The sequence below is a fragment of the Microcaecilia unicolor genome, chromosome 2 (genome assembly GCF_901765095.1).
Source record: "Microcaecilia unicolor chromosome 2, aMicUni1.1, whole genome shotgun sequence".
NCBI lineage: Eukaryota > Metazoa > Chordata > Amphibia > Gymnophiona > Siphonopidae > Microcaecilia > Microcaecilia unicolor.
This window is the reverse complement of record NC_044032.1, coordinates 242,425,896-242,443,556: the sequence shown is the minus strand read 5'-3', so window position 1 is coordinate 242,443,556 and position 17,661 is coordinate 242,425,896. Positions and strand designations below refer to the sequence as shown.

The 17,661-nt window shown below is 46.9% G+C and overlaps 1 protein-coding gene across 1 annotated transcript in view; it reads left to right on the top strand.

Moving 5' to 3' along the window:
* PTAR1 (protein prenyltransferase alpha subunit repeat containing 1) overlaps positions 1 to 17,661 on the top strand; it is a 98,059-nt gene that overhangs the window by 8,315 nt on the left and 72,083 nt on the right. Inside the window, exon 2 of the mRNA XM_030193852.1 lies at positions 3,075 to 3,244. Within this exon, the coding sequence (XP_030049712.1) occupies positions 3,075 to 3,244 (170 nt within the window). The remainder of the gene's footprint in view (positions 1 to 3,074; positions 3,245 to 17,661) is intronic.

Genomic DNA, 17,661 nt, shown 5'->3' with positions numbered 1-17,661 from the left:
CTTGCTTAGCATCCCTGACCTGAAGTACAGGGTTTAAAGTCTGGAGTCCATATATGCAAAGGGAGATAGAGCCATGGTTCTCAGTTGTCTCATGACACACCCAGCCAGTCAGATTTTCAAGGTATCCACAATAATTGCCGTCAGATCTGAGGATGGAGGCTTTGGTCCCAAAATTTAAAAAAAGCTCTGAAAACATGGCTGTTTAGACAGTCTTTTGATTGATAGCGAGAGTAGCACCCCAGCATCATGAGAAGATTTGTATACAGTGGCCCAGCCAGTCAGATTTTCAAAATATCCACAATGATTGCTGTCAAATCTGAGGATGGAGGCCTTGGTCCGAAGATTAAAATAAAAGCTCTGAAAACATGGCTGTTTAGACAGCTTTTTGATAGTAAGAGTAGCACTCCAGGATCATGAGAAGATTTGTATACAGTGGAGGCAGTCCATATAAATTTGTCATGAATATTCATTGTGGATTTCTTGAAAACCTGACTGACTAGATGCGTCCTGAGGACTGTGCTGAGAACTATGATGGACTCTCATTTACAACAATATAGAAAATGTCAGAGACATATTCCATGTCATTAACAAGCAGAAAACAACAAAAAAAAAATTTTGTTTGCCTACAACAGTGTGCACTATTTCAGAAAGAATATGCCCTCTTTCCAGGTAGTGTGTATATGCACAAGTTAGTGTGCACATGCACCCGCTATCAGGAAGGAGTGCACATCTTTTCTAAAATAACGCACGGTCTTTGAAAATAGTGTGCACTTTTAACGACATTGCCCCTGAAATGAAAAGGAAGACAAAACAAACAGCCCTGCAAACGACACAGGGAAGAAAACAAAATGAGCATTTTTGGCTGCTCGTTCCTATTGAGGACCTCTGATACTGTCAGGAGAACAGCAGCCGGATCTCCAGCCCCCCACAAACTTGGGTGGGGAGGGGACGAGGTCCGCTGGACCTCTAGCCCCCGTGTCATAGCTTGGGGTGGGGGGGTCGGGGTTCCTGCTCATACAGGGAGGGGGGCTGTATTGAGGGAAATGGGGGGCCTGCTAGCATGCAAATGCATGCTGGACAGGGCTCACCCTTCCTCCCCAATGGTTTGTAAATCCTAACACCAGCTCCTAGCTGGCATAGATTTGCTGCAGACTTGGCTCACTGCCCGCTGATCATTGGGGAGGAATATGTTTAGTGTGCATTTGCATGCTACTTGTGCTAAGAGCCCACGAGTGCGTTGATTCACACGCTGGGAGGCTCTGATCATGGGACGATAGCAGACGCTAGTATGGTGCTAATAGCCTCTAGTGCCTGCGTTTGCTTCTGTTCATCAGTCTATCGGACACTTCGAAGATATAAATAATACAGAAGGGGCACACGCAGAGATCCTGGGAAGTATGTCAAAATCAGTTGCCATGCTCCCTGGAGCTTGCTCTTACACGTCTCAGTTAACTAGTTCCGAATAATGCCCATAATCTTTGGTTATAATAAAACAAGCCGTTGAGCCCATTAAAACGGGCAAGAAAGCGGTCGGAGCTCCGCCGAGGCACCGCCCAGGAAAGCCGCCCCGGGGGATGGTGGCAGAGGAAAGCGCCCGGGTCACAGCAGCAGCAGTAACTCATCGGACGTGTCATAGTGCGCCTCGGAGCTGCTGTCGGACAATCCCCGCCCGGTGCTCGCCGGTCACTCACAGCTCTGTTCCTGCCTCCTCAAACAACGTCGGCTCGGAAGAGATCTGTGACGTACCGCGCATGCGCGGCACGTCGGTCACTCTTTATATAGTAGGATAAGTGAGAGTGAGTGCTATTTTGTTTGACTTAGTGGGAAAGGAAGTGCCAGTGCCATTACTGACCAGGAATGGAAGGTGACAGAGAGCCACAGCAAGCTGCAGGAGAGGGAAAGTAGAGAAGCCTCTGCACTAGTGAGTCCCTGAGGAGTTACAGATGGATCTACAGACAGAGCATCTCTGAGTGCACACCATTAGGAAAATCCAAATTGCAAAAGGATTGCAACCAGACAGGAGGTTCCAAATGATTAAGTGCTGGTGATTTGTATATTTATATGTTCTTGTTCCTTGCATCTGGGTTTCAGAGGAAAGTGTGAGAGAGGCAGGGCTGTACACCCACAAGGGTGTGCCTCAGTCCAGCCAGCTTGTCAGCAAGCCAGGCTTAAGTGCTCTACTTTCCTCGGGGACTTGTATACTCACCGCACCTGCATCTCTAGCCCAGGAGCAGAGAGAGACTCGCATGTATCAGCGGTCTTCATCGAATCAAGCCTTTAAATAATCCATTTACTGGGTAGCCACAGGGTTGGGGTTCCGCTATCTCTTTTTATCTCCATTCAGGGAGCTAAAATATTTCTGCCCTATTGCTGATTTTTCCCACTGCTGCCTTGTCCATTTCATTGGCTTTTAAAAAAAAAACATTTTCATCCATCTGAACATAGAAATACAATTAGTGTGTTCAAGAAATGTCATAATTTTTCCTTTTTTATTGGGAGGGGGGGCAGCTTTCTTCTGTGTTTTTTTTTTTTTAGGCTTCCAGCTCAATTTAGAACAGTTTCTGTTGCAAGAATTATAACGGACTCTAATCTAAACCATCTGCTTCCACTAATCCATGAATGCAGCGAATGCATTATGTCTAGAAGTGAAAAATGGTAAATCTGGTTATACACAGTTCAGTGTGTTGTTTTTCCTCACTTTAGTTACCCATCTAGCCCAGCCATTGTGGGTCAGCCTTCTGGTTTGAAGGTACAGCCACAGATCCCTTCAGAAATAGGCACTTGTGCACCCTCTCCTTTCCCCGTCCCAGGCCTCCGCAGCCTCTCCAACTCTGGCCACCTAATTCCTTATATTGTTGTAACTGGCTTAGTGAAAGGAGGGAGAGGCTTCAAGTGTGGAGGCCACTGTAGCAGGGAAACATTGAAAATGTTTTTAAGCGGAAGGAAATTATTTTCTTTAATTGAAATGTAGAACTTAAAACAAACGCTGCGCAATCCTTAAGGAGAAAAGAGTTTGTGTGGTTTGTAAGAGAGTAACTGTTATTTAACCTTGTTTTCTTTGTTCTTCTTTTCAGAGATGAGATTGGACTGATACCATGCCCTGAGGCAAGGTATAATCGGAGCCCAATAGTGTTAGTTGAAAACAAGCTGGGTGTGGAGAGCTGGTGCATCAAGTTCCTTTTACCCTATGTTCACCACAGACTCCTTCTCTACAGGCAGAGAAAGCAGTGGCTGAACAGGGACGGTAGGTCTTTCTTCTCCTGGCTAGGCATATGTAGGCTTATTTATGTTTCATATATATAATATATGTGTCTGTATCATGCATGTGTTTTAATTCTTAGGTAATTGTTGGGATCAAAGTTATTTCTGGGGCCAGATGAGATCTCTGGGAAACCTTTGTGTTTTTCAAGGTGATTTATCTCAGGTTTCAAATTTCAGACCTATTGCAAACATCCCATTTCTTAGGTTCCGCCCTTTACACAGCATAGAAGCTTTGATCTCTTTGACTTCTGAAGTTAAGCAGGTTTTGTGTCGGGGTGTCAAAATGGTGCTTTTGCAGTTCGATATTTCTGCTGCCTATGACACAGTTGATCACAATATCTTATTAAATCTGCTATCTGGTTGTGGAATCGTGGATTTTTTTTATTTTTTTGGCTTAAATCTTTTCTGTCAAATAGACAAATTCTTTGTTTTAAAGGATGGTAGTTTTTCAACTCCCTGGACTTCTCCATGTGGGGTGCCTTAGGGTTCCCCTATTTTTCCACTTTTTATATACTCTTTATATGAGCACGCTTGGCCAGATTGAATTAGGACCAGGAGTGATGATATTTGTCATATGCTAATAGCATCTTACTTTTAATCCCAGTCAGGCAGGATCAGTTTCATCTATTATTCAAAAAAATATTAGCAAAATTGTAGATTGGTCCACTTTCAAGCAACTCAAACTGAATGCAGATAGAACTGAAATGCTATGGTTCAGTGTACATCAGTCTGATATTCATCAGTCCATTGTTACTGGGAATGGGGAAATTTTAAAGTGGAAAGGGTGTCTAGAGTTTTGGACATACTCATTGATACTTCCTTATCTATGGAACCACAGGTTAATAGTATGATTTGGAAGGCTTACTTTAAAACAACTTTGGCTGTTGTACAAGAACTCTGAAATGGTCCCTCAAAAAATAAGAGCACAACTGTCTATTCTAGCCCTATTGGGTTTGATAATACTTTGCTGCCAACCTAAGTAGAAAGAGTTATCTCATAAGCTTTAGCTGGTCCAAAATTATGCAGCCAGATTAATTTTTTTTTTTTAAATCAAGGTTAGATCATGTCTCTCTGTCACGTCGGTGGCCGTGACCACCCTCAGACTTACCCTCATTTCTGGGGGCCAGCGGCTGTGCTGGCTTCTCTCTGTGTTTGTGTTAGTCTTGTCTCTGTCCTGGTGTGCTGACTGCTTCCAGCATGAACCTGATTGCTTCACTAGACCTCACCTGTGTGGGCTATGCCTCTCTAGGGAGCCAGCATCTAAGATGGCTGCCACCGGCTCTATGCCAGCTTCCAAGATGGCTCCTGCTTGTCTTTCCTGTGGGCTCACTTCCTATGTGTGTCAAGCCTCTCTTTGGGGTCAAGGTACTTCCTGCTGCTGGTGACCTCATCAGTGAGAGCCTTCATAAGGAAGTGCTGTGCTGGCATTCTGGGCCTTTACATAAGTGTTATGCTCTTAGGCCAGGTCAGGTTAGTAAGTATCTGCTGCACTACTGCTTAGCCTTTCTCTGGGTTCCAGCCCAGCTTCGCTCTGTGTCTGTTGTCTTCCTATGGGGGGTTCTTCCCTGCCTCTGCGTGTCTGAGGACTGTGGGTCCTTCCTGGCTTACTCTGTGTTTGGGGTGAAGCCTCTGCTCCTGGCTTAGTCTGTGTTTGGGGTGAAGCCTCTGTTCCTGGCTTACTCTGTGTTTGGGGTGAAGCCTCTGTCCGTGTTTGTTCTCTGTCTGCATGTGAAGCCTCAGCCTTTGTGAGTTCCCACTTGGTGTGGGGAGCGGCTGTGGCTTCAGACCCTTGGCCTGTTCTTCCTGGTTTACTCTGTTCGCTCTGTTGCCTATCCTGAACCCTGCTAGTATATCCTAAGTGTATATCCTGAATCCTGTATCTGTCTAGCTAGTGTGTATTTCCTGTGTGATTATTCCTGTATCCTGTCTCCACCTAGCTAGAGGGTTTACCGTGTGGGTATTCCCGGATCCCCGTTCTGCCTAGTGTGTTTGCTGCCCTAGTCCTTGCTCCTGCTAGCTTCTGTACGCCTTGTGTTCCTTGGCCTGTCTTCTGGGTCTTGCTAGTGGCTGTGCAGCAGCACACTGTCTGAGTCTAGTTCTGTGCCCTGTCGCCCTCGTGTATCCCAGACCCAGGGTGGGTCCTCTGGATCTTCAATTCCTACCTTATCCTGCAAGTCCTGCCGGCCGCCTGCACTTCGGAGCTCAACTCCGGAGGAACGGTGGCTAGGTGCAGGTGAAGCTGTTCCTGTCTCATCTGTTCTAGTTGCCTGCCTTGTACTACTCCAGTCTAGAGTTCCAGTACTGCTCTTCTGTGTTTCCAGTCCCGAGGTGGTCTTGCCTGCCGCTGCCACTCCTCGGCAGTGGCCCAAGGGCTCACGAACTCCAGTCCTGCCTCGAGGACCTGACAGAATGTCAAGGCCCTCGAGAACGCGACACTCTCCTTTGAGAGAGTTGAATTAACTGCCAGTTCAGGCCCAGGATTTAAAGTGTTCTGCTTGGTATTTACAATATTAAAAATGGTGTTTGTTCTCAGAATTTAGCTCAAGTACTTAAGATTTTAAATGTTATCCTACTTCTTGGACTTGTAACCATCTTGTTTTGGATTTTCCTTCTGTAAAGACTGTCAGATTCAAGGCTTTTTTTTTCTTTTTGCATTCTTTCTGTTTTTTAGCTGTTTGCCTTTGGCACAGCCATCCTGTTGAGATCCGTCATAAGTACATAAGTATTACCATACTGGGAAAGACCAAAGGTCCATCAAGCCCAGCATCCTGTTTCCAACAGTGGCCAATTCAGGTCACAAATACCTGGCAAGATCCCAAAAAAGTACAAAACATTTTATACTGCTTATCCCAGAAATAGTGGATTTTCCCCAAGTCCATTTAATAATGGTCTATGGACTTTTCCTTTAGGAAGCTGTCCAAACCTTTTTTAAACTGCGCTAAGCTAACCGCCTTTACCACATTCTCTGGCAACGAATTCCAGAGTTTAATTACAAGTTGAGTGAAGAAACATTTTCTTTGATTTGTTTTAAATTTGCTACATTGTAGCTTCATCACATGCCCCCTAGTCCTAGTATTTTTGGAAAGCGTAAACAGACGCTCCACATCTACCCGTTCAACTCCACTCATTATTTTATAGACCTTTATCATATCTCCCCTCAGCCCCGTCGTTTGAGAAATTATTTTATTTTTTGCAAGACTCATTTGTTCTTATGTGTTTTTCCTACTGTTTATTAAGTTTTTCTTCATTGTGAACATTTTTTTGTTGTTATTACTGATGAATGTATCTCTTTTTATTTGCCGTATTTCTTGTTTTGAATCTCATATGAGGGAGTTGGTGGGTAATAAATTCCCCCATAACATAACTGAACATCTACTCAAAAGTGTGGCACTCCTGATAATTCATCCCCACTCCCAGTCCAGCTTTCTCTTTGTAAAAACAAAAATGCTGATGTCTGGCACATGAGGCCCCAGAATTATTCACAGTCTGGAGTGAAGCTGCCCCATTGCATCATACAAGGGTTCCCTGCACAGCTGCAGTCAATGAGAAATCATTCCCATGCTCCAAATACCAGAATCACTAAAATAGAGGGTGAACAAACCTGCCATGTGAGTGCTTAAAGCATGGTATTTCTTTTGAAGGAAGGAAATACAAGCTTGATGGGTGCTTCTCAGAATTCCTCCTCCCTTTATTTTCAAGATATGGGAAGAGAAACATCAGCATCCAGTAAAACTGGTGCCGAAACTTAACTATCTTGTTGGGCAGACTGGATGGACCGTACAGGTGTTTATCTGCCGTCATTTACTATGTTTCTTGTAACTGCATTGGTGCTTTTTATACTATTTGTTAGAGGCAGTGGGATCTGTACAGAGGCGACTGTACCATGAGCACAAAGACCCAGCTGTTCAATGTGATGCACAGAATAACTGGGAACCTCTGAACAGGAAGATGAGATGGGTGTGGGAATTGTGTGAAGGCAGGGTAGGCTTCTTGGATCTGATTATACTAAACTTACGTTTTCACAGAGGCTCATGTGGCAGGCAGCTGTGAGAAGACCATGTACTTAAAGAAAAAAATAATTATGTGTCTTGTGTTATGTTACAAATCTACTTGCGCATTTGTTTGTCACATTTTCCAGTTAAGTGAACAAGTTTTTCCCGTCCTGATTTCTCCTGTTATTGCATATGTATCTCACTAAATAGTTTCCTATCTTTAAACAAGATATAGTACTGTGAGTTTACTCAGGTTCCCTTTGTCTAATACAACAGTTTTTAAATTATTGCTTCATTTATTAAAGGAATACAGTTACCCAACATCCATGTCGCCTGTGTGAAAACGTAACTGCCCCCTAAACTTAATAACTGGTTATACCACCTTTAGCAGCAACGTTTGCAACCAAACATTTCCTATAATTTGTTCCTTAGCATCTCCAAAGGGTTAGTCCAAACTTGTGGGTTATGCCCATCTACCAGCAGGTGGAGATAGAGAACAAATTAGAACTTTGCCACATAAGGCTGCTGTGCGCTAGGTTCTATTCAGTATCTATCTCCAGCAGGCGGTGGGTTTCTGTTTCCTTTCTGAGGTTTCAGTTGAGCTTCTTGGATAAAGGCTTTATAAATTTGCTTTCTGGATGTAAACCTGGTGGTACAAGGTCCCTCCCTCCTCCCCTCTACTACCTCTCCTCTTGCCTGTGGTAGGCTCCTGGCATTTTCTTGGATCTTGAGCTTCTGGGGCAAAGGCTTTTTGTCTTAGCCTTTTGGGTGTAAACCTGGTGGTGCCAGGTTCCCCCCCCCCCACCGCCCTATCTCTCCCCTCCGTGGCTTCTCCTTCCTCTTAAAAAAAAAAAGTCTGAGCATGCGGTTTCTCCTTTTAGAGACTTTATTTGGAGAGTATTCTCTGCATAGGCGCCCCGTATAAGAGGCTTGGGGAGGCTAAGCCTCCCCAGCCCGAAATAGAATGAGATTCTTGGAAGACTGAATATAGTTCTGTTACCGATGAAAGATCGTACTGGAAAACTGCATGTTTGCTCTAGAGGAAGGAATTGTGATTAGATCGTCGCCGGTAGCGGCACCGTCTTCCTACTACCTAAAACAGTTGCTTCCAGGCTTCAGCCTACATCGCATGTGTAAGGCTGCATTCTTCTTCCGCCGCCTCTGACACAACTTACGGTTTCTGCGAGGGTGTCCGGGACGAGGTAACGATGCGTTAAGGAAGGCCGTGGTGGGGTTGAAGCCCCAAAGGAAGCGGTTTAGTTAGTGCTGGGACGGGGATGGCGATGTAATCAAATTAGAGGGACCGCAGGGAGGGAGAGGGACACACGCTGCATTGGGGGGGGGGGGGGGAGACTGGCTAGACTGGAGGAGAGAAGGAGAAGTAAGAGGGAGAGACTGAGAGTGACTGGACTGGAGGAAAGGAAGAGAGAGGGATGTGGGGGTCGGGGGAGAGAGAGAGAGAGAGAGACAATCTGAGATTGGAGGAGAAGAAGAGGGGGAAAACACTGGAGGGGGAGCTGGAGGGGAGGGAGAGAAAGTGGAAAGTGCAGGGGAGAGCTAGGGACATGGAAGAGAGCAGGGAAGAGCTAGAGAGAGATGGGGAGAGAAAGAGGGGCCATGGAAACCAGCAGAGGAGAGCCAGAGAGAAGATGCTGGATGGAAGAGGGGTACAGAGAGAGAGATTAGTGGAAAGATGGGGAGAGAAAGAGGGGACATGGGCAGGAGAGAGAGAGAAGCTGCTGGGGAGAAACTGGGGGAGACCCTAGCTGTCAGACGGAGAAATGCTGAATGAAAGGAGGGAGAAAGAGGGAAAATGCTGGAAGGAGGGGGCAGAAAGAGGGAAGACACTGGACGGAAGGGTATGGAGGGAAAAAAAGAAAGAAAATGAAAAGACACTGGAAGGATGGGGAGAGAGAGGACATGCTGAATGGAAAAGGGTCGAGAGAGAGAACTGTTTAGAAGGAAGGGGAGTTAGAGGGAGACAATGGATGGAAGGAGAGGTAGACAATGGAAGGAAGGATTGGGAGAGGGTAATGGGTAGAAGGATGGAGAGAGAAAGATGGATGACAGTGGATGGAAGGGTAGAAGAGGAAGAGGGAAGGTGCTGCACATGGATGGAGTGAAGGGCAGGGAAGAGAGGAGAAATGTTGGACACGGATGGTGGGAAGGAAAGACAAAGGAAGGAGATGCACACGGATGGAGTGGAAGGGAGAGAGGAGAAATGCTTGACATGAATGGAGGGGAGGGAAGTCAGAGGAAGTACATGCACATGGATGGAGGGGAGGGGAGAAATGCTGGATATGGATGGAGGGTAAATTGCTGAATTTAAGTGCTGGATCGGAACACTTTGAGGGCAGATGCTGAAACTGGAGAAAGGATAGGGACAGGGCTAAAGGTGGTAGACAGGACACATAAGGACACAGGAGGATGGTGGACATGGTGACAGAAAAAATATCAAATGGAAAGAAGACACTGCATAAAACAGAAGACACTGGGACCAAAGCGAATAGAAAAACTAAATGATCAGACAACAAAGGTAGAAAAAAGTATTTTATTCAGAATTTATTAACTGGAATATGTCAGCTTTTGGAAATGTGCATCTGTGATATTTTGCATGTGTTTCAATTTTTCTAGTATTGCTGCATGCTGAATCTGACTTCTTGAGGTAACTTTCCAGTTCAGTATTTTGCCTTCATATATGTTGTGTCGTGTTTTTCATGGGTGATCAAGGTGCAGTATCTGCTAGCATGTAATATTTGCAGCCCTTTTTGTTTTGTTTTGTTTCACAAGGTAGTGTATTGGTGTTTTAGAGCCTGGTGTAATTACAGTTCTGCCTTTCCACGCATAAGGTTGTAGCTCGTCCTGTCCTTGGAATTAGTGCTGTTATGGCTTGGTGAGGTTATGAGTGTGTTTTTGCACAAGTTTGTGTATAGTGTTTTACAGTTGAGCGATTGTGGTTAGTATGTGCTTTGAGCAACCACTTTATTCTTTGACATATGATACATATCTAATACCTAAATTTAATAAAAGGTATTAATTGTGACTATTTTATTTTTACTTATTTTTTTTCTGTGTGTTGTCAATTGTGGATATAAGCTCCACCCCTGGTTCCACCCCTAACCCCGCCCCTTTAGCCTCCCCAAACAGTTGGGCCACCAACCGCCTATGATTCTCTGCCAAAGAAGACTGTTGGATATGGCCAAAAAAACAAGCCAGAGCTGCTACCTGAACTTTGAAGGAATTGAGGGAAAGACCTTTTTTAAACCCTTCTTGAAGAAAGACTAGAATTTGTGGCAGTGACACTTTAGATAAGATAAGGTTTCTTTATGAACACTGTGATTCAAAGGTTCTCCATAACCGAGAATATGTAGTAGAATAGATCTTTTTTGCGTTTGCAGAACAGTAGAAAGGACTTCTTCCAAGTAACCTTTCCTCCTTAAGCATGACCTTTCAAAAGCCATACCATAAGACCAAACAGCAGATTGGGTGAGCCAAATGGTTCATATCTGCCATCTACAATATTACCATGTTAATAATCAAAACAGGGCAGAGTCTTTTGTCTCTTTGGTAGATGGGATGGCATGGAGTAGAGGTGATCAAAATGTTGCCACTTGGTTTTCACCAAAACCATTACCCCTGGCAGAGAACAGGTGTCTTCCCTCCCCCCCCCCCCCCCCCCTCCCGAGCCATCCACCCTACCACTACCTGTAGACCCTCTCCACACACTGGGCAGAAGATTTCAGCATATCGTCTACAATGACACCTTGATCTTTTTCTTGAGTACTGACTCCTAAGGTGGCCCCTAGCATCAGGTAACTATGATTTGGATTTTTCTTCCCAATGTGCATCACTTTGCATTTGTCCACATTAAATTTCATCTGCCATATGGTTTCCCAGTCTTCCAGTTTCGTAAAGTTTTCCTGCAATTTTTCACAATCCGCATGCGTTTTGACAGCTTTGAATAGTTTTGTGTCATCTGTTAATTCTGATTTCCAGATCATTTATAAATATGTTAAATAGTACCGGTCCCAGTACAGATCCCTGTGGCACTCCACTATTCACCCTCCTCCATTGAGGGAAATGGCCATTTAACCCTACCCTCTGCTTTCTGTCATTAACCAATTCCTAATCCATAACAGAACATTGCCTCCTATCCCATGACTTTTTAATTTTCTCAGGAGTTTCTCATGAGGAACTTTGTCAAAAGCTTTCTGAAAAGCTAGATATATTACATCAATCAGCCCACCTAAATCTTTCCCATATTTGTGAGGAATGGTATAATAAGTGCACAGATTTATCTTTAATCTTATCGACTGTCCTGTCCCTCTGAGCTTTACGCAATTTAAATTTCAATTCATCCCAAATAATATAAAATGGAGGCCCAGAGTGCAATTTATGTCCAGGTATTCCTGCATTAATTCTCTGTATCCCTTTAGGACCTCATCCTCTTTTAGAAGGCTAGTATTCAGAGTCCAGCATTTATCTTTTCCTTCTTGTCCAACAGGGTGACTGATCAGAGAAGGTAATGTTACCAATTGAAGCTGAGCCTAGATAACTTATCAAAGAAGTATCCAGCAAAAGGAAATTAATTTGTGAATATGTTTGATGCAGTGCAGAATAAAAGGTATAAATCTTTCTGGGCTGCATGGCACTCTCTCCAACTATCAACTAAGCCCAGATTGATCATCAAAGGACTTAGTGCTCTGGAGTGTTTGGTATCTCCTAGAGATTCTCACCCAGTTGAGTGTCACCCAGCTGAGTCTATCATACTATTAATGCATCCCCCCCCCCCCCCCCCCCCCCCCACAATGTTATGGGTCCCTATGCAAAAGCTGACAGAGATAATTTCACAGCATTGAACAATTGTGCTTGGTTGACATTTGGGGCATAGAGATTGGCCAGGGTCAAAATGTTTTGGTCTACCAACACTTATTTCCATAGCGTCCCACAGGTCAATCCAGAGACTTGTGGGTTGTGTCCCTCTACCAGCAGGTGGAGATAGAGAGAACCGCCGAGGTTTGCTATATGTGGACCTGTGCAATAAAGTAAACCTCAGTATTCTCGCTATCTAGCAGGTGGAGGGACATCTCTGTGCAGCTCTGGTTTGATCTAGGTACTGGTGTCCTTTGGGCCTAGTTTAGCACAGTCAGGGGTTGAGTGGCTGTTTGTAGCTTCTGGTGTACACCTGGTGGTGCCAGGTCCCTCCCAGTCTCCCCCTGTCTTTCCTCCGGGGGCCGAAGAGCAGCGTCGAGGGAGTGTGAGTCATGCCGCTATCAGCCCACAGCGGATGTTCAGCGCGACGGGGGTTCCCCTCAGGTGTCTAGTGAGTCGGAAGCACAGGGGATAGTTTCAGCGGTTTCCTCGGGGCAGTTAGTGCAGCGAGCGTCGGGCGCCATTTTTTCCTCTCAGGCGTGACCAGCTCCGCACATGGCGGTTGACAGAGGCACAGCGCACTTCTGTGGCACAGGCTCCGATGGAGGAAAGCAATTTAGAGGGAGCGGGGGAGTCCCTTTCAGTTCTTTCCCCCGGATTTTGTTTTATTATTGCATAATGCCTTTCTTCTGAAGAAGTCAGGAGCTTCTCTTCAGGTAGCCCCGTCTCTTCCTCAGCAAACTTCGGTTGCTGCAGCCTCTGCCATTCCTGCCAAAACGTCCCCGGGTGGAGATTTTGGATCCCGAGGAGCTATCTGACACAGATGGCCCGGTTTTGTCTCCAGGCTCTCCCTCAGAATCATTGGATTTGGCAGATGAGGTCACCCTGCCTTCTGAGGAGGGGGATGACCCGACGGCTGCACGCCTTTTTGGCAGGGAAGAGCTTCCCTCCCTGATTATTAGGGTTTTTGAGGTTTTGGCCATTTCACCCCCTGAATCGTCAGGGGGAACAGGTCCGGTGCCCTCTATTATGTCTGGCACCAAATGCCCACCTCGTTACTTTCATGTGCACGAGGCCATGAAAATCCTTATTTCGGCGCAGTGGGATACGCCAGAAAGTGGGCTTAAGGTTGCTAGAGCTATGTTGTGTCTTTACGTGCTGCCTGCTGCTGACTTAGACTTGCTGAAGGTTCCTACAGTGGATTCATTAATCACAGCGGTCACTAAGAAAACCACTCTCCCTGTGGAGGGTGGCAAGGCGCTCAAGGACCCTCAGGATCGTAAGTTGGAGACTTGCTTGAAGCTGTCCTTTGAAGTAACGGCCCTTTCCCTGCAAGCTTCAGTTTGTGGCTCCTATGCGGCGTGGGCATGCTTATCGTGGGTACAGAAAGCCTCCTCTCCAGAGGACCTCATGGCTGTTTTGCCGGCCTTAGAGTCCGGTTTAGCCTTCCTTGCGGATCTTCTTTATGATTTTTTGAGGGCTTCGATGAAGGAGGTTTCTCTAGCGGTCACCGCACGTCGCTGGCTGTGGTTGTGACATTGGGCTGCAGATGTGGCCTCTAAGTCACGACTGACAAGGCTTCCTTTTAGGGGAAAGCTTTTGTTTGGGACAGACCTAGAACAGATTGTGAAGGACCTCGGTGACTCTAAGGGCCAGCACCTCCCAGAGGACAGGTCCAAATTTGTGCGACCAGTGGGACCTAGACCTAAGTTTAGGGATACACGTCATGACCATCCAGGTCGCGGGGCCTCTTTTCAGAGAGCAAGGTCTTCTCAGAGACCTCAGCCCTTTCGGGTGACAGGCGGGCCTTCCTGTCCAGTAACAGAAAACAGCCCGCAGCCAGGTCCGCCCAATGATGGGGCCCTGGTCCATCTCCAGCCAGTTATTGGGGACAGGCTGTCCCTATTCCTGGTGCAGTGGATCAGGGTAACGTCCAACGGATGGGTCTTGGAGGTTATCAGAGACGGCTGCAAGTTGGAATTGGCTCATCCGATGATAGACTCATTTCTGGAATCTCCTTGCAAATCTCCCGCCAAGGTGCGGGCAGTTCATCACACCCTCCTCAACTTACAACGACTGGGAGCCGTCCAGCCTGTACCCCCAGCAGAAAGAGGGTGCGGTCGATACTCCATTTATTTTGTGGTGCCAAAAAAGGACAGTTCTTGGCAACCCGTCCTAGATCTCAAGTGCGTCAACAGGTCCTTACGGGTTTGGCATTTCCGCATGGAAACCCTCCGCTTGGTGATCGCAGCAGTACAGCCAGGGGAGATTTTGACGTATCTCGATCTCAAAGGCCTATTTACACATTCCAATTTGGCCTCCCCACAGGTGTTTTCTTCGCTTTGCAGTGCTCGGTCGTCATTTTCAATTCAAAGCAATGCCCTTCGGCCTAGCCACAGCACCTTGGACTTTTTCCAAGGTCCTTGTCATAGTGGCGGCCTGTCTCAGAAAGGAAAGGATTCAAGTCCATCCTTATCTAGACTGGCTTGTGCGAGCATCTTCTTCGAGGAGAGTCGACGGGCAACCGACAGAGTGGTCGGGTTGCTTCAATCGCTTGGTTGGGTGATCAACTTCCCATAGTGTAACCTTACGCCCTCCCAGACACTGGAATACTTGGGAATGTGCTTCGATACCCAAACAGGGATAGTTTCTCTTCCTTCAGCTCAAGCAACGGTTGAAGGGTCAGTTGCGAGCTCTATTCCAAACTCCGAACCCGTGGATTTGGAACTATGTACAAGTTCTGGGTTCCATGGCCTCCACCTTGGACGTTGTAAAGTGGGCCAGAGCTCACGTGCGCCCCCAGCAGTGGCACCTTCTGAGCTATTGGTCTCCTCTCTCGGAGGATTACGAGGTTCAGGTGCCATGTTCGACCCGTCTGCACACAATCATGCACTGGTGGTTCATTCAAAAGAATCTGGTGTCGGGCATTCCTCTGCAACCCCCGGAATGGAAGATCGTGACCACAGATGCGTCGCTGTCTGGTTGGCTCATTGCCTCCAACAGACAGCCCAGAGCATTTGGACCTCGATGGAGGCGTCTTAGTCCATCAACCGCTTGAAGTTGCAGGCGATTTTTCTGGCCATTTGGGAGTTTCTATCTCTTCTCCGTGGTTGCCCAGTTTGAGTTCCCTCAGGTAATGTGATGGCGGTCGCCTACGTGAACTGTCAGGGGGGCACCAGGAGTGCACCACTAGCAAGTGAAGCAGCCCTGATCTGCCATTGGGCAGAGACTCATCTCTCTCTCTTGATGGCGGCTCATATAGCGGGGTCACAGAATGTGCAAGCGGACTTTCTCAGTCGCCACCAGTTGGAACTGGGGGAGTGGACACTTTCCCCTCTGGCCTTCGATCAGATAGCTGCCCGTTGGCGGATGCCGGTGATGGACTTAATGGCCACCGCATTCAATGCGAAGGTTCCTCGTTTCTTCAGCAAGGCATCGATGCTCTTCTACAACCTCGGCCCAGAGGCCTACTCTATGCCTTTCCCCTGTGGCCTATGGTGGGCAGATTATTGACTCGCATTGCCAGTCATCCCGGTTGAGTGATCCTGGTGGCCCCGGATTAGTCCAGATGTCCCTAGTACGCGGATATGGTCAGGCTCCTGTTTGATCGTCCTCTCCGGCTCCAGGCGCAGGATGGTCTCTTGCTGCAGGGACCAGTCATGATGGAGGATCCCTTCCCCTTTGGTCTTACGGCCTGGCCCTTGAAAGGGTGAAGTTGAGAAGGAAAGTGTATCCGGACGCGGTTATCGCTATGATGCATCAGGCTCTGAAAAGATCCACCTCGATAGCTTATGCTAGGGTGTGGCGTACCTTCGATTCGTGGTGTGCGACTTCGGGATTGTCCAGCGGCTTCGGTATCGGTTATCCTCGTGTTTCTTCAGGAGGGTGTACAGAAATCGCTCTCGTTGAGTTCTCTTAAGGTGCAGGTGGCAGCTCTGACATGCTTTAGAGGCCGGCTTCATGGGGCGTCGATCGCCTCCCATCCGGATGTGGTTCGTTTTTTGAAGGGCGTAAATCGGTTGCGTCCTCCGCACATGCCAGTTCTGCCATCCTGGAACTTTAATCTAGTTCTCAGAGCGCTTCATCGTCCTCCTTTCGAACCCTTATCGGGGATTACGGTTAAGGATCTTACCTTGAAGGCGATCTTCCTAGTAGCCATTACTTCGGCTCAGAGAATTTCAGAGTTGCAGGCTCTTTCTTGCAGAGACCCCATACTGCTATGGATTTACAGCCTGCTTCATTGACACAGACTACTCAATAATTACTGTGGATTCTTTTGGATTTGTATTAGGTAAATGAGACCTTTATTAGAGGTTCTTAAATCTGCAATGATTAAGATACATACAATGATTAAATCATCTACCTAAAAGAAAGCTCTGACAGATGTATACATATCTACTATAATAAAACTCACCCTCAACGTTCTGAGGACACTGACGTCAGTGAAGCCAAGCTCTGACTTCCTTCAAAAAGATTCGAAAGTTCGTGGTGGTGAAGCCACCAAAATCGCTCCGGGCCCCGCTCTCGAGGGCGGAGCAATGGCAGAACGACGAAGGGGTAGGCAGGGAGGGAGGCGGGGGGGGGGGGGGGAAATCGCTCCGGGCCCCGCCCTCGCGTCAAACGTTATGATGTTGGGGGCTGAGCAATGCCAGAACAACGAAGGGGTTGGCCAGGGAGGGGGGGGTGTTGGCGAAGAAAACCTTGCTAGCGCCCGTTTCATTTGCTCTGAAACGGGCTTCTTTTACTAGTTATACAGTGGGGGAAATAAGTATTTGATCCCTTGCTGATTTTGTAAGTTTGCCCACTGACAAAGACATGAGCAGCCCATAATTGAAGGGTAGGTTATTGGTAACAGTGAGAGATAGCACATCACAAATTAAATCCGGAAAATCACATTGTGGAAAGTATATGAATTTATTTGCATTCTGCAGAGGGAAATAAGTATTTGATCCCCCACCAACCAGTAAGAGATCTGGCCCCTACAGACCAGGTAGATGCTCCAAATCAACTCGTTACCTGCATGACAGACAGCTGTCGGCAATGGTCACCTGTATGAAAGACACCTGTCCACAGACTCAGTGAATCAGTCAGACTCTAACCTCTACAAAATGGCCAAGAGCAAGGAGCTGTCTAAGGATGTCAGGGACAAGATCATACACCTGCACAAGGCTGGAATGGGCTACAAAACCATCAGTAAGACGCTGGGCGAGAAGGAGACAACTGTTGGTGCCATAGTAAGAAAATGGAAGAAGTACAAAATGACTGTCAATCGACAAAGATCTGGGGCTCCACGCAAAATCTCACCTCGTGGGGTATCCTTGATCATGAGGAAGGTTAGAAATCAGCCTACAACTACAAGGGGGGAACTTGTCAATGATCTCAAGGCAGCTGGGACCACTGTCACCACGAAAACCATTGGTAACACATTACGACATAACGGATTGCAATCCTGCAGTGCCCGCAAGGTCCCCCTGCTCCGGAAGGCACATGTGACGGCCCGTCTGAAGTTTGCCAGTGAACACCTGGATGATGCCGA